The sequence below is a fragment of the Lupinus angustifolius genome, chromosome LG03 (assembly GCF_001865875.1).
Source record: "Lupinus angustifolius cultivar Tanjil chromosome LG03, LupAngTanjil_v1.0, whole genome shotgun sequence".
In the NCBI taxonomy this organism is placed as follows: Eukaryota; Viridiplantae; Streptophyta; class Magnoliopsida; order Fabales; family Fabaceae; genus Lupinus; species Lupinus angustifolius.
Window position 1 is genome coordinate 25435286 of NC_032011.1, and position 17130 is coordinate 25452415.

Below are 17130 nucleotides of genomic sequence, written 5' to 3' on the forward strand. Positions count from 1 at the left end.
ATTTAAAGCACTCTTCAACACTTTATTGACTTGGAATCAACCGGTGTTTATGGCTAACTAGAATCAAAGTAACAGTAAATAGGATGAGGCTTTTAAGGTAATATCTAGCCATATATCTGTGCATTCCCATGGATTGTTCCCTATTACTTCTAATTTTACTTATCAAAAATTAAATATGGAGAAGTTGAGGAAAGTAAACAAAATGTTAACTTGTGATAAAAAGTAAAATGAGTGATCGGAGGAAGAGAAAAATGTTAGAAATTTTTTTGCACGTGAGTTTTTCAGTTTGTGTGAATCATATAATATAATTTATATTACATGTTGAAATTCATTAACTTTTATTGAATCATGTACATTTACACTCAGTTACTATATGTACATTTACTGTTAATATAATTTTTTATTTGTAGTATTGTTGTATCTAATATTTGTAGCCAATTTTATGTGATGATAAAAATAAGCCATCATAAAAGTATAAGTGTCACAAAAGGAGTATATATATTTTTCTAAAAACATCAGCGCATTTCATTATTAATAAAATAAAATAATTCTATTTTGATTCCTATTTTATAACGTTTAATTCTCATTTTTTGATTGATTTATTGATATTGTATGTATTGCATTAATATGCATAACATATTATAATGTTATAAGTTTATAATGCAATTATAAAAAAAAATTAATAAAAAATGATATTAGTTATAACACCTAACATAGCATGTACAATGATGATACAATATAACTTTATATAATGCCTAAGGTTATATATTGTTATCAACTCTGAATCACGGATTCGTCAAACACCTTTGCATGTCGGTGTCCGACACGTATATAACATGGATACACTCGGACTCGCGAATGATACGTATCCATAGAGTATTCAAAAATTAAAAAAATTAAATAAAATAAATAAATATCAAGACACGTATTAGATTCGTCTTCAATAATATAGGATATATAGATTCGTTTTGAATAAAATATAGGATATATAGATTCATTTTCAATAAAATATAGGATATATATATATTTGTTTTCAATAAAATAGGATAAGATAAATTCGTTTTTAATAAACACCATCTTATTTAAAGGCCACAAAGACTCATACCAACATATCATCACACCGCATTGACCCTCCAATAGTCAGTACTCTCCGATCCACAACTTATTTTATTTTGGATGTTTGAATTTATACTTATAATTTTATCATATTTTATGTGTTTTTTATTATTTTATACGTGTATCCCTGAACGTATCGTATCTTATATTTTAGAAAAAATGCGTGTCAACGTTTCGGATACGTATCGTATTCGATACACGTATCCGTATCTGTGCTTCATAGGTTATCAATACTAATAGATTAAGGGAAAACATAAAATAACTATCATGAAATATTTTATATTTCTCTATTTTATCTTTTATAATTTCTAATGTCATGTTTAACTATACTAATACTAATCTATACTATTAATAAAGGGAAAACACAAAATAACCACCCATCATGGTGTAATTTGTGTTTTCCTATTTTGCCCTCAATATCTTTTTATTTCTACCAAAAAAATCATATAATATTATTTTCTTATTTTATAATTATTATCTTCTTATTTTAAAAGTGTATTTAAAAAATTGAATATTACACCAATTGAATAAATTCAACCGTAAATTTAGCGCAAAAAATTATATTTGAATTTATAAAATATAAACTATACATTACAAACGATAGGAAAGCGGATTGACAGGCACGACAGTGCATGTCAACACGCTAGTAAACATAAAATAACTACTCATGACGTATTTTATGTTCTCCTATTTTATCTTTTATAATTTCTAATTTCATGTTTATCTACATTAATACTAATAAACATAAAATAACTATTCATAGAGTATTTTATATTTTTCAAAATTTTATCTTTATAACTTCTAATTTTATGTTTATAGATCTATAACTTCTAATGGTTAACTGTTTTTTATTTTTTTCCCTATAATGTAACTATCATTTTTCCCCCTATAATGTAACTATCATTTTTTCCCCTATATTGTAACTATCATTTTTTCCCCCAACGGGAATGTATTTATGACAAATAACATATCATAGCATAATACAACCAAATATTAATGAATTATTAAACTAATAATAGACCCAAATAATATTACTACTGTCAATTATGTATCTATACATCTATGATCATATAAAAGTCCATTGTTCACGCTCATGATCATATAAAAGTCATTGTTGACGCACATAAAAATTTATACGTTTTGCTCTGATTTTCATATACTTTAATGCTCTGATTTTCATAAATATTTAATGTCATGTATGTATATGATCATGTTAGTTTGATTTCAATTTAAACAATTCATATATAAAAGTCCATTGTTTAAAAAGTTAATTACAGTGACACTCCCGAGTTTTAGTGAAATTACATAAATAACAACTCACTTTTTTACATCTACACAAACCTCCCATAGTTTCATACTTTCATTACACTGACCACCATTGCATGAGAAATAAGTGTAATTTTTTAAATACAAAATGTGATAAATGCAATTAAGTTAAACAAAACATCGTGTACTATGAGGAAAAATTCAAATAATATACAAATCAATATATCTATATTATTTTTTATTACAAAATGTATCAACAATTTTAAAAAGATATTGTTTAAATTGTTCTTATACTATATCGTTAAGAACCAAATATAATAAAGAAGCATCGACTCATATATTATTTAGATTTGTCACCAATACAATATATCATATTTTCTTTAACTTAATTACATTTATCACATTTTTTATTTAAAAGATTGTACTTATTTATCATGCAGGGGTGGTCCGTGTAATAAAAGTATAAAAATGAGAGGGTTTGTGTAAGTGTAGAAAATTGAGGGGTGGTTTGTGTAATTTCGCTAAAACTCAGGGGTATCAGTATAATTTATTGTTGTTTAAACTATCTTAAACAATTTATACTTTTTCCTCTCATTTTCATATATATATTTAATGCTCTAATTTTCATATACATATATATATATAATATATATATATATATATATATTTAATGCCACGTATATGATAATCTAATTGATGCACATGTTAATTTGATTTCAAGTAAAAACAGTTTATATGTGAAAGTCCATTGTTCCCTACCCTGATTTCAAGTAGTAGTTTTGGAAGTTTTTAAGAAGTAAAAAAAACAAAATTTTCTTTAATATCACGTTTTAAGTAATTCAAATTATGCATGAAGAAGGTTTTGAAAGGTAACAAAACTGCTATATTCTATATCATCACAATTTTCAGAGACATTATCCAAGAGCCGCAAAACACCTTGGTTTAATACTACTTTTGAACATTATGTGAAGCAAAAAAGTAGTATAAATAAGATATATATGTCATTCAATACATTATTTGAAGCAAAAAATATGAGTTTTTTTACGTTAGATGTCCTAAGCAAAAACATGCTACCACTATTGCTACTTACTCATTTTGACTTGAAATTTGTTTCATTAGAACCAATAATTTCTTCCAATTTTCAAGTATTTCTCATTTCTTCCCTTTTAGTTCTTCTGTTTTTCCCTCTTCCATAACCAAGAACTTCTATTTTTGTTGTGTTGTTTATTTAAACTCTATATTTATGCATATTTAACTACTTAACCAAGGTCTGACATGCGATACATCATTTTTTGATGAATAAGTGATTTTGTCTAACTTCCAAACATTCATGTATATGTCATTTAATATTGAACTACATTAATTTGACCAACTATTATTACTATTATCACTCATTTTGACTTGAAATTATTTATCAGATCAGAACCCATATTTTTTCCCCCAACTTTTATGTATTTCTCACCTCTACTTTTTTCTCTTATTTCTCTCTTCTTTATACATAGGTTTATGGTAATTAGTGGGCAACACATGTAAAAAGCCAAATTTACAAATATGATGAAGTTTCATTTATTATTATCATTAATATGTACTAAATGAATGAATTTTAAAGAGAAAAGAATATACATGTATTTATTTTCTATTGAATTAAAGACAAGGGACAAATTCTCCATTGAAAAATGAAGATTAAAATGAATAATAATATACCTATTGGTGATGATAGTGGAGTTGGGGATGAGGAGATACCAACATGAGACGAATAGAGTGAGCATGAGCATGTGTAGGAGGAGAAGAATTATGCAATTGTCCAAATCCTGAAAACATACCCCTCATTTTGACTACATAATATCAACAAACACAAAATCATAATGAAAAAATAAGTCCATGAGATTATATATCTACCTATTATATTTTATAGGTGCTAAAATTAACAATTCCAACTTCATAAGACATATATGTGTAGACAAAAATATACTATTTGAAATTATGGTGTTTGTAACACTAACATTATTAAACTATAACAAAATGATATACACTTATATTGACTCATGTGTAGAAAATGAAGATGAAGAGGGGCTATTATTGTTACTATTATTATTCCCATTATGATTATTATTATTCTCATTTAAAAAATTACTCATTTTAACGTGACTATTTCAATATGAGTTTCTATTATAAGTCTCACACTAAGAAGACTCCCTATTTAGAGCAGTCAAATCCTTCAAGAAAGCACACCACACACTTACCAAACCTTACGTAGATCATTATTTTAAGATGTAGAAGACAACTTTTTAGTAGGTTAAGGGTCACCATACCCAATCTAGTTGATGGCTGGATCCTTGATAAGAATAATCAAACTTAATAACACTCTTCGCTCTTGGTTTTTTTAGACTACAAAAAGCGCAAAAAACTTTTGTCCGACCCAAAAAGCTACGCGATTTTGAGCTCTTGGTTAATAACACATTGTTGCGCCCCAAAAAGGTTACGGGATATTTGGAGTCGCCACTATATTTTTTGCGTGTAGTAAGTCTCATCTACAGGCACCCCCTCTGCATCAACATGAATCTTCATGCCTAGTACAGTAGGATTGTGAACTGAATTGCTTTCCAACATTCCAAACCTCCTCAAGACTTCTTCTGTATATTGTTTTTGACATATGAAAATCCCTTCCTTTTTCTGTAGAACTTGAATACCCAAGAAATAACTCATGCATCCCAAATCTGACATGTCAAATTCACTCATCATTGACGCCTTAAACTCCATCATTAAAGACTCATCATCGCCAGTGAAAATTAAATCATCAACATAGACACTGACAATAATAATTTGACCTTCTTTGCTCTTCTTGGTGAAAAGATTTTGTTCACTATCACAACCTTCAAAACCTTCTTTGATGAAATGAGCTTTAATGCGATTGAACCATGCTCTTGGAGCTTGTTTCAATTCATATAATGCCTTGTGCAGCTAGTACACTAAGTGTTCGCTGCCCTTCTTTTCATAGCCTCTTGGTTGATCAACAAAAACATGTTCACTTAACTGGCCGTGCAAAAAGGCTGACTTCATGTCAAGTTGATAGATTTTCCATTCTTTTTGAGTTGCTGATGCTATCACCATCCTTATTGTGTCAAGCCGAGCCACTAGAGCAAAGACTTCCGAGTAATCAACACCTTGTCTTTAAGAGTATCCCTTAGCTACTAAACGAGCTTTATGCTTTATAATCTTGCCATTTTCATCTCGCTTTGTTTTGAAAACCCACTTGACTCCAATCTTCTTGGCACCTTTTGATAATTCAGAGAGAGTCCACGTGTTGTTTTTCTCAATGGAATTTATTTCACTGTCCATGGCTTGCTTCCATTTTGGTTCTCTTACTGCATCTTTAAAATGAATTGGATCTTCAATTCCTATTTCTTGCACCATATTAGCTTCATCATCATCAGATAAAAAATTGTCACTCACAAAATCATCCATCCAATTAGGCATTCTTCTCTCTCTTCTCTCATTTTCTACAACAGTTACTATTGCTTCCCTATCACTTATACTCACTTCATTACCTCCCTTAATCTCACTCACATTTCCTTCTTCTTCCTCAATATTGGTATCACCTCCCTCAGTTTGTATTTTCTCTCCCCATTCTAATTTTGTACTCACTTGTGTTTCATATTCTTTTCCCCAATCCCACTACTCACTCTCTTCAAACACCACATCTCGGCTCACTATAACTTTGTTTGTTGCAGTATTGAAAAGTCTACATCCCTTGGTATTTTCACTCACTCTTAAGAAAATACAAACTGAACTTTTATTGTCTAATTTACCTCGTTTGACATTTGGAATGTGAGCATGAGCAATGCAGCCCCAAACTCTGAAATGATCCACATGAGGTTTGATTTTACTCCAAGCTTCTTGAGGTGTTACATCTTTAACTGCCAAAGTGGGACATCGATTTAGAACATAAAATGTCCAGTTCACTGCTTCAGGCCAAAATGACTTTGGAATCCTTTTTGCTGACAGTAAGGCTCACACCATATTCATTATCGTTCTATTCTTTCTCTCCGCGACCCTGTTTTGCTGGGGTGTGTAGGCATTTGTCAGTTGTCTTCGAATACCATTGTTTTTTGCAAAAAATGTTAAAACCAGTTGAAGTATATTCACCTCTTCTATATGTTCGAAGACACTTGAGCAACAGACGTGCTTCCTTTTCAACCATACTCTTGAATAGTTTGAAACAATTTAGAGCATACGATTTTTCAGCCAGCAGATAAACCATTGCTTTTCGACTAAAATCATCAATGAATCTTAGAAAATACCTCTTCCCACTGTTAGACACAGGGGATATGGGACCACAAATGTCTGAATGAACGAGCTCCAAAGGCTGAGTTGCTCTCCAAGAAGACTGTTTTGGAATTGCATTTCTTGTCTGCTTTCCATTCAAGCAATCCACACGTTATAGTTGAGGCTGGGAATTTTGGAAGACCATGAACCATGTCTTTGTACTGCAGTGTGCGTAGCCCTTTATAGCTTAGATGGCCATAACGTTGATGCCAGAGCTTTGAAAGATCATCTCCATTTGTATGAAGGCAATTTACCTCCCTACTCTTTTCTTCTTGTATTTTATGTGTACGTGGTGGCTTGGACAGAAGCATGAACATTTTGTTTGCACTCATGATAGATTGTGCAATTAATCCTCTTTGAGGATGATATGTATTGCACACTCCTTCTTGAAATAACACTGCCAAACCTTTCTCTTGAAGCTGCCCAACACTTAGCAAGTTGTTCTTAAGCTCAAGGACAAAATAAACATCTCCTATAGTGTACCAGATTTCTCCTAGTGCTAGTTTGATAACACCTTTTCCAGCCACTTTCATTATGTTATTGTTTCCAAGTTTGACAGAGTGAGTGAATGTCATATCCAAACATGAAAACCTACCTGTGTCACTGCACATGTGATTTGAGCATCCTGAATCAACAAACTGTATATCTTTTCTCTCGTGGTCACCCACATATGCCATCAGTATAACGTCATCTTATTCTGCATAGTTTATCTCTTTGTTCCACATAGGACACTCGTATTGGAAATGTCCTAATTTGTGACATTTGAAACACTCAATAGTTGCTTTGTTGACATTGTATCTTCCTCTACCTCGACCGCGTCCTCGAAATGATCTTCTGCCTCTCCTAGAGCTTGTTCTTTCCTCCACTTTAAGAACTTAGTCTTCATCTTCTCTTTTGACTCGATTGAACTCGTGTTCATGCATTACTAATGAACTTTGTAGTTCATCAATGGAGATATCATATGTATCCTTAAATTCTTCAATAGATACCACCACACAAGTGAACTGCTCTGTTAGTGTTCGCAAGATCTTCTCCACAATCTTGGAATCCGACATATCTTCTCCATTGCTGTGCAATTTGTTTGAAACTACCATTACTTTTGCGAAGTAATCAGTGATGGTCTCCTTTCTTCATTTCTAGGATCTCAAATTCTCTTCTCAAAGAATTTCTCAGAGCCTTCTTTACTTTTTCATTTCCTCCGAACTTCTTCTTCATTGATAACCACACCACCTTGGATGTGTGTCGATCCAGAATTTGTTCAAACACAGTTCTATCTATTGCTTGATAGAGGTAATGCTTTACGTGATGATATTTGGTTCTGGCGTCTTCCAAATAGAATGCATACTAAATCAAATAGTCTAGCATACCTATTAAATAGGAGTTTATTTAATTCAAACTAGTCCTACAGACTTTGACAGCAACCAAACTAACAACTCTTTCAGTGGCATCTTATTTTTAACACGACATTTCCAATATTTTTAATTAAATATTGTTGCATTTTCTAAACTTTATGTTCAGATTCGCCATTGATAGTGAATGAAAATGTATTTAATATATCAAATTATTTATCTTAAAAAACATTTTTTTTCCTTGTATAATAAGATATATATGTATTCCACTCATTTTCCTTTATTTTTTTTTCAAAACCGGACAACTAAAAAAATTATCTCATTTTTAGTTAACCTTCATTCTTTCTATTTTCTTTGGTGGTATTATTTTTCCTCTGCCTCATTCATTTCAGCCTTCATTACTGATATGGATTCAATAATGCACTTCAATATGCAATAATTGCTTGCTAAGTTTTAGCAAAGATATATCTGGTTCCTGCCCTAAAAACTATATAAATTTAAGTTAGGCTGAAAAAATATATTGAAATTAAAATTTTAATAATTGATTTTTTTTAACTGTGGAAAATTTTAATATATGTACGCGTATTAAGAGTTGAGATCTTCTCATATATTGAACAATCCAATACTTAAAATCTGAATCATTAAAACTTTTTAAATAATATATGTTATTATCTCATCCAGTACTAGTCCGTCCAATATCATAGATGATACAAATTTGTTTAGGATACAAATGAAGAGCTAATATACTTTTTAAATAATATATGTTATTATACTCTCCATTTGAACTTTCTATTTTACTATTTTTATACCTAAAAAAGTGCCATTGGGAAGAATCCAGTATACAGCTAGGAATAATTAATGGCAGTCTGAATAATACCAGAACACTCATAAAATGAATAGAGGAAATGATAAAAGTTTGGACCACCTTTTTTTATGTTGAACAACTTAATTAATTAAGCTACTTTTTTATGTTCAATATATAGGTTTTTTATAACAATTATAGGTGCTTTAAAAATATTGAATATCAATAACTTACTTAATATCATAAATTTAATTTTAACCCTATTTTTTTGTACTAATGTTCTCACCTTTCTGGATATAGAATTAATTCCTTTCGAGATTTGTGGTTGTCCCTCCTAATAAATGTCATTCTCGTCAAACTCTCAACCTTAGAGATCCAATGAGTCTTATATTATTGTACTAACGTTTTGTTGGTAAATCTAACTCTATTTGAAATATTAAATAAACCGTTATATAATGTAAATATTGTTTTATTATTATATTAACTAGTGACTATAAGATGCAGATTAACATTCCTGATGCATACTATTATTATTCACAATAAATAAATCAGCAATGTTAATACACACTTAAGACATTGTTTAATAATTCATATCAAATAAAAATTGGGAATCTCTAAATCTTAACTTTGAGATTTTTAAGATACTAAACGTATCATTATACAATACAAAATTTCTAACTTATAAGACTTAGTATACATATCCAAAATTAATATTCATAAACTCATATATTAAATCTGAATCCCAATTATTGGTTCTTAATACCAGTAATTCATTAGAACCATTCTTATCATTTTTAATTCATAGTATAGTCATTCATTAGAATCTCTCCTCCTCGCTGATGTGTGTCATCTCTTAAATACAAGGCCAAATTTTAATACTCATATTTTTCATTAAGAATGGAATATTATATATTATCAAATGCAAATATTTATACCATTACTAATCATCTTTGCATAGTTATATTATTTAAGAGCTGTGATTAAATATGATTGTTGAATGATACATTAATAATGTAAAAAATTATTATATTGTTAGTGTATAATTTTTTTTTCTTTCATTAATAGTTTTATTTGAGTATATTTTATAATCATAACATAGAATAATATTAACGTATCATAGTTATCAATTGGAAAAATCAGTGAATTGGTCTCCTAAACAATATGATATGATAATTACAACAAATATGTAATTAAATCAGTTAAGATTAAAAATATTAGTCATAATTGGTCAAACTATATCGTAATTTATCAATCAAAACTGATTTGACTGAAATTGTTTTCTACAAGAAATAATTTCATATTTTTGAAAACAATACATGCTCATTCAAACCTTAAAATTGTTTGTGACTTCGTCCATCGTTATATCATTGTAACAATTGGATTATATATTGCAAACAATGATATTTATATTTATGACTTTATTATAGTGTACATAATTTAATTAATATGCTATTAAACTAATAAATTATTAGTTAAACCATTATATTATTTTATCATTATTTTGACTAATTTGATAATGTATTAATAAGTGATCAAGTTCTAATATATCATTATAGCCTTAAATACTTTTTCTATTATATATGTATTTCTAATTTGAAAAATATGTGTACATTTCATGAGGATGCTTATTAGTTTAACAATAAAGAGGAAAATAAAAGATATAACAAGAAAATGAAGAAAGAACCATGTCTCTACTGTCTTGGAGCATTGAAAACAATCATGGCCAACACCGTTTTAGTCATATTTATAATATTTAAAAATATTATATTGTTATTTTATGTATGATATTAAATGTGTTTACTTTTTTCGTCCACCATAGGTTTCATATTCTTAATATTGTGAAGTCCGAATCGGATCTTAAACCAAAAGATGTGTTGTATTAAGTTTAAGTGGTTTAAATGATTAAATTGTTCGATTGGACCAAATAATTTCATATATAATTAATAATTTTTTCTATAAATATATAATGATATATAAATGTAAAATTTTAGATAATTATTAATTATGTATAATTATATTAAGTAACATATTTTCATCATTTTTAGGATCTGAGTAAAACAAATTATAGTAGTTTTTCATTTTTTTTTTAATTTTAAGCAAACCTCCAAGTTTACTTTTGGGTTATTATGTTTAATCGAGTTTAATATGATCCGACCAGAATTTCTCTTGTTCAAAGTCATGAATCTCTCACTCGGTGATCAGGATGGACCATTCAGTCGTGTTCACACAACACAGCATATTGTATTTGGATGTTCAAAATCATTATATTTTCTCTTAAGCAATAATCACAATTATAATTACAATATTACGGTTTAGGAGTCCACATAGTATTAGAAAATAATTATAATTACGTAGACTTCATTGAAATTATGTTTGGCAGAATCAATTTTTATTTTAGGATAATAAGGTAACAAAATTTGGCTAACACCCCATGGGAGAGCTTTCTTTTATTAAAATGAAGAACGATTATCTCTTCCCAAAAATTTTTGTTCTCATGTCCTAAATCAATTATATCATACCAAATAGTATAAAAATATTATTTTTTATTTTTTATTATTCTTTTCAATCAGGTATTAACTTTCACTTGACTCCATATGATGAGACATAAAAATGGGACAACTGATCCTTATTCAGGAGATGAGAGGATCACAATATTAAGAATATGAAACCGCATGAGCTTAGTTTTGGTGACACGACATTTCCACTTTCTCTCATATACAACCGCATGAGCTTAGTTTTCCACTGCCACATGTCCAATTCATAATTTCTTACAATTAATTCATCTTCTGTGGTACATGCCAATATACTATTATGATTACGAGTCCAACCGTTCAGAAAGGAGAAAAAATACCTATAAATCTAAAAAAAATTAATTCAAAAATAAATGAAGATTTTAACTCTTAAGATAATAGTTTGTCACTTTGAGATGTTACACTTTTTAATAGGAGGAAAAAGTGTATATACCAACTCTTCAATAAGACAAAAAGTTTAGAAACTATCACTATGTCATGTTGTTCATTTGTATCACGATTGATTCTTCAAGAAATTAATACAAATAAATACCATATGATATAATAATTTATATAAATCTATATATATATATATATATATATAGATGAAGTGGTACATTTCTTGTGTGAAATATTGCATATTCTGGTTCATTTATTCCAAGGAAGAATCACAATAATCTTGGAATCTTCACATATAATACTATTCAAGTATATCAAATATTGTCACCCTCCAAGTTTATTTCTTTCCTTTTCTATAGTCCTCAAATTCTCTATATAGATATCTCTCTTCTCATCATTTGTGAACAAAGCAAGGTTTTCACTCTTTCATAGCTTTGAATCATTTTCAAGCCTTCTTTTCTCTTTCTGTTGATTTCAACGATTTTGCATGGCTCCACCAAATGATCCATTGAATTCTAACTTAGAACTATCTTTACAAAACATTTTTGAATTATCTGATGGAAAACTCAGTGTAAGAGGTGTTCCATTACTCTCTGAAGTGCCTCAAAATGTATCTTTTAGTTCATTTTCCTCTCTGTTTCAATCCTCTGATGCACCACCTTCTCTGCTTCAAAGGGTTATCTCTTTGTCTCATAAAGGTGGCTTCTTTGGTTTCTCTCAAGAAAACCCTTCTGATATGTTAATAAACTCATTGGGTAGATTCACTGAAAGAAACTTTCTTAGTATCTTTAGGTTCAAAACTTGGTGGTCTACTCAATGGGTTGGAAATTCTGGTTCAGATTTACAAGTTGATACCCAATGGGTTCTTCTTGATGTTCCTGAAATTAAGTCCTATGTTATTATCATTCCTATCATTGAAGGAAATTTCAGGTCTTCACTTAATCCTGGCTCTGATGGCCATGTTCATATATTGGCAGAAAGTGGTTCCACCCAAGTGAAAGTTTCAGGTTTTGGTTCTATTGCTTATATTCATGTTTCTGAGAATCCTTATGATTTGATGAGAGAGGCTTATGGTGCTGTAAGAGTTTATCTCAATACTTTTAGGCTCTTGGAAGAGAAAGCAGTGCCAAATATAATTGACAAGTTTGGTTGGTGCACTTGGAATGCTTTTTATTTAACTGTGAATCCCATTGGTGTTTTCCATGGGCTCAAGGATTTCGATGAGGCCGGCTTGTCTACGAGGTTTTTGATCATTGATGATGGATGGCAAAGCATTAATTTGGATGGCGACGACCCGAATAAGGACACGAAAAACTTTGTTCTTGGTGGTGTACATATGAATGCAAGGCTTCATAGGCTAGATGAAGGTGACAAGTTCAAGAAATACAAAGGTGGTCTAATATTGGGTCCTAATGTACCTTCTTTTAACCCAAACAAGGTTAAGGCATTGATTGCTAAGGGGATTGAACTTGAGCATGTGGAGATAGAACTTGACAATGAGAATGCTAACTTCGCCGAGATTGAATCTAGGATCAAGAAGGTGAAGAAGGAAATTGAAGATCTCTATGGTAGTGATGAAAGCATAGAATGTGGAAGCTTTTGTTGCAAGAAAGAGGAGTATGGAATGAAAGCATACACAAGGGATTTGAGGACTAAGTTCAAAGGTTTGGATGACATTTATGTTTGGCATGCACTTTGTGGAGCTTGGGGTGGTGTGAGGCCAGGAACTACACATCTTAATGCAAATATTGTACCTTGCATACTTTCCCCTAGCCTTAACAAAACAATGCATGATCTTGCTGTGGTGAAGATTGTTAAAGGCTCCATTGGACTTGTTCAACCTGATCAAGCTTATGACTTTTATGATTCTATGCATTCTCATCTTGCAAAATCTGGTATTACAGGAGTCAAAGTTGATGTCATTCATGTGAGTTTTTGTTTTATTTCCTTATTTTTAACATAAGCTACTTTCACTTTATAGGTTACATTCAATATGTGAAAACACATCTTAACATTAAGTTGTAGTCATGGTTGTGTTTACTGTGATTGCAGTCATTGCAGCCGCTCTGATGCAAATTGCGGTGTGAATTACTTTATAATTAAATAAATACTTTTGAATTTGATGAGATCCGATGTGGTTGCACTGCTGCTCGATATGGCCGCATTATTGTGATTCGATATCATACTGCAACTGCGGTGTGATGCGATTGCAGCGGTCACCGCAACCATAATATTATATGATACGGTCCACAATTTAAATCAGTGACATCAAACTTGCTAGGGTATCATAACAACTATCCAAGTATTCATTAACTTCGATTATACACTTTTATTTTTTCAAAACTGCAGACTCTTGAATATGTGTGTGAAGGATATGGAGGTAGAGTTCAGCTTGCTAAGGCTTACTATGATGGGTTGTCAAAATCAATTATCAAGAATTTTAATGGAACTGGAATCATATCTAGCATGCAGCATTGCAATGACTTTTTCTTTCTAGGAACAAAAGAAATTTCAATAGGAAGAGTTGGTAAGCAATATATATATCTAGTCTTATGAACTTTGTTAACTAAAAAACCATTTAACCAAAGTTTATTATTTCAGGTGATGATTTTTGGTTCCAAGATCCCAATGGTGACCCAATGGGAATATTTTGGCTACAAGGTGTTCATATGATTCATTGTTCCTACAACAGCTTGTGGATGGGTCAAATGATTCAGCCTGATTGGGACATGTTCCAATCAGACCATGTTTGTGCCAAATATCATGCAGGGTCTAGAGCCATTTGTGGTGGTCCAATTTATTTGAGTGACCATGTTGGCTCACATGACTTTGATCTCATTAAGAAGCTTGTGTTCCCTGATGGTACAGTACCTAGGTGCATAAGTTTCCCTCTTCCAACCAGAGATTGCCTTTTCAACAACCCTCTCTTTGACCAAAAAACTGTTTTCAAAATGTGGAATTTCAATAAGGTATTATATCCTCCTTCTCTTCATATATTTGTTCAATTGGTTTTATATTTCACTTTTTCCTTTTTCAACAATATCTTGCTATAGGATCTAATATATATATATATATACACACACTCTCTAGAGAGTATGAGCTTACACAACAGTAAAGGTTATTGCTTAGTGACCATAAGGTTACGTTTTCAAATCCTGGAAACAGTCTCTGCACTTGCGGGTATATATACTCTTTAGAGAGTGAGTTTGACATAACGGTAAGGTTGTTGTTCAGTAATTATGAGGTTACGAAACAGTCTATGCGCTTGCAGGATAAGACTGTATATAACTATCCTCCCAGACCCCACTAAGTGGGAGCCTCATGCACCGAGCCGACCTATATATATACATACTCTTTAGATGTACATGAGTACTTGTTCAATACACATGGCAATTAGTAGGTACATGATATCAGTCAAACACAAGTCAACAATTTTTGTAACCAAGTTATTTCATTTGAATGAAACAAACTACTATTTCACTTCCTTTGAATCATGTTCCAACTTTATATAACATTTTCAAACTAGGCAAGACATTCAGAAAATTGTACTTATGTTATGTCCCATGTTTCCTACAACATAGTTAACAATTGTTTTCCTAAGACAGTTTGGTGCAGTTATTGGTGCTTTCAACTGTCAAGGTGCTGGTTGGGACCCAAAGTTGCAAGCAATAAGAGGTTTCTCTGAGTGCTACAAGCCAATATCTGGTTCAGTGCATGTAACTGAGATTGAATGGGACCAAAAGAAAGAAGCATCATATATGGGAAAGTTTGAAGAATATATAGTGTATCTTAATCAAGCTGAGGAACTTCTTTTCATGACTCATAAGTCTGAGCCAATACAATTTACAATCCAACCCTCAACCTTTGAACTCTATAGCTTTGTGCCAATCACAAAGGTAAGTGGTGTAAGCATTAAATTTGCACCAATTGGGCTAACAAATATGTTCAATAGTGTAGGGACAATTCAGGAACTGGAACATGTTGAGGGTGGTGCAATGGTTAAGGTTAAAGGTGGTGGAAACTTCCTTGCTTATTCAAGTGAGTGTCCAAAGAAGGTTCTTTTGAATGGCTTTGAGGTCTCTTTTGAATGGGTAGTTGATGGAAAATTGAATCTCAACATTCCTTGGATTGAAGAGTCTTGTGGAGTTTCTGATCTAGCCATTTTCTTTTAGAATTTTAGTGTGATACTAAGGTTTGTTTTTCATTCAATAAAGTAGTGTTGGGTTTTGGTTTTATGTTATTAACCATTCTCTATATAAAGTGTGGTTGCTTTTTGGTTTGGTCTATAAATTATACATAATACCCTTTTTTGGTATTACTTCTATGTTATTCAAGTTTTGATGATAATATTGATATCAACTTGTGTAGTTAATCTAATTGGTACCAACAAGGCTTTGTCTAGTGGTGTAAAGTCTTATTAGATTCCCAAGGTCGAAAATTCGATTCCTGTGAGCGACATTTATTGGGAGAGGTAACCACGAATCCCAAAATGGATTAGTTCCTTACCCAAAAAGATGAAAGGATACTCTTGGTAGTACAAAACAAATCACCTTCATGTTACCTAATCTTTTAGTAAACAAAAGAATCATATTTGTATCTAAAAGGGAAAAAAGGAAAGGAAATCTTGTACTTCAAATTCAACCTTCAATGTCTAACTAATTAATGGACATTCCTTTGCATATTTAGTTCTTCACTTCTTGGTTATAATATATTACCTTGTGTCATGGAGACTTGTACTTTGCTTCACTACTAAAATAACAAATTACCATTCTTATCAAGAAGATAAATAAGAAAAAACTATTGTTCTCTATCATGGCGGAATCATTCTCATGTAGAATGCTCATAGAGACAAGTGCATATAAAGATATATTTGTACCTTATATTTGGTTTCTTGACATTTATCTAGTGCTGGAAATGAGTTGAACCAAATTAACATTTATCTTGTGATGTTCGTGAACTATTCGGTTCGACTAGTCAACTCGAATGGGTTTGGTTCGTCAAAAGTTTGCAAACTTTTTAATTCAACTCATCAGTTCAATTGATCTAGTTCGTGAACTCAAATATAATTAAATATTTTCTACACGTGTATATATATATATATATATTCAAGTTAGCTTATGAACTTAATGAATCAAGTTGTATTTTATTTAAGAAACTTAATTTTTAGCTCAAATTCAACTCGTTTAATTCATAAGCAAAGTTATCCAACTAAAAAACGAGTCAAACTTCAAATGAATATTGAGTTGATTCAATTCAATATTAATTATATATAATTGTCTAACATAATTGAAACCAATTTAATTCCTATCAAGTTGGTTCAAATCTTGACCAATTTCTTCTTAACCCAACTAATTTTAATGAT

The 17130-nt window shown here is 30.7% G+C and overlaps 1 protein-coding gene across 1 annotated transcript; it reads left to right on the top strand.

The window, feature by feature from the left end:
• Positions 12256-16077, top strand: LOC109344063 (stachyose synthase). The gene is made up of 4 exons (XM_019582668.1): positions 12256-13695; positions 14118-14295; positions 14370-14737; positions 15374-16077. The coding sequence occupies exons 1-4, from the start codon at positions 12256-12258 to the stop codon at positions 15938-15940; spliced, it is 2553 nt and encodes an 850-aa protein (XP_019438213.1). The 3' UTR covers positions 15941-16077.

What these genes read in the sequence shown, in the direction of transcription:
- LOC109344063 (XM_019582668.1), top strand. Translation starts at nt 12,256, where the DNA reads ATGGCTCCACCAAATGATCCATTGAATTCTAACTTAGAACTATCTTTA. An exon ending in AATTTCAATAGGAAGAGTTG is followed by an intron (nt 14,296 to 14,369) that starts GTAAGCAATATA and finishes TTATTATTTCAG; the next exon opens with GTGATGATTTTTGGTTCCAA. An exon ending in AAATGTGGAATTTCAATAAG is followed by an intron (nt 14,738 to 15,373) that starts GTATTATATCCT and finishes TTCCTAAGACAG; the next exon opens with TTTGGTGCAGTTATTGGTGC.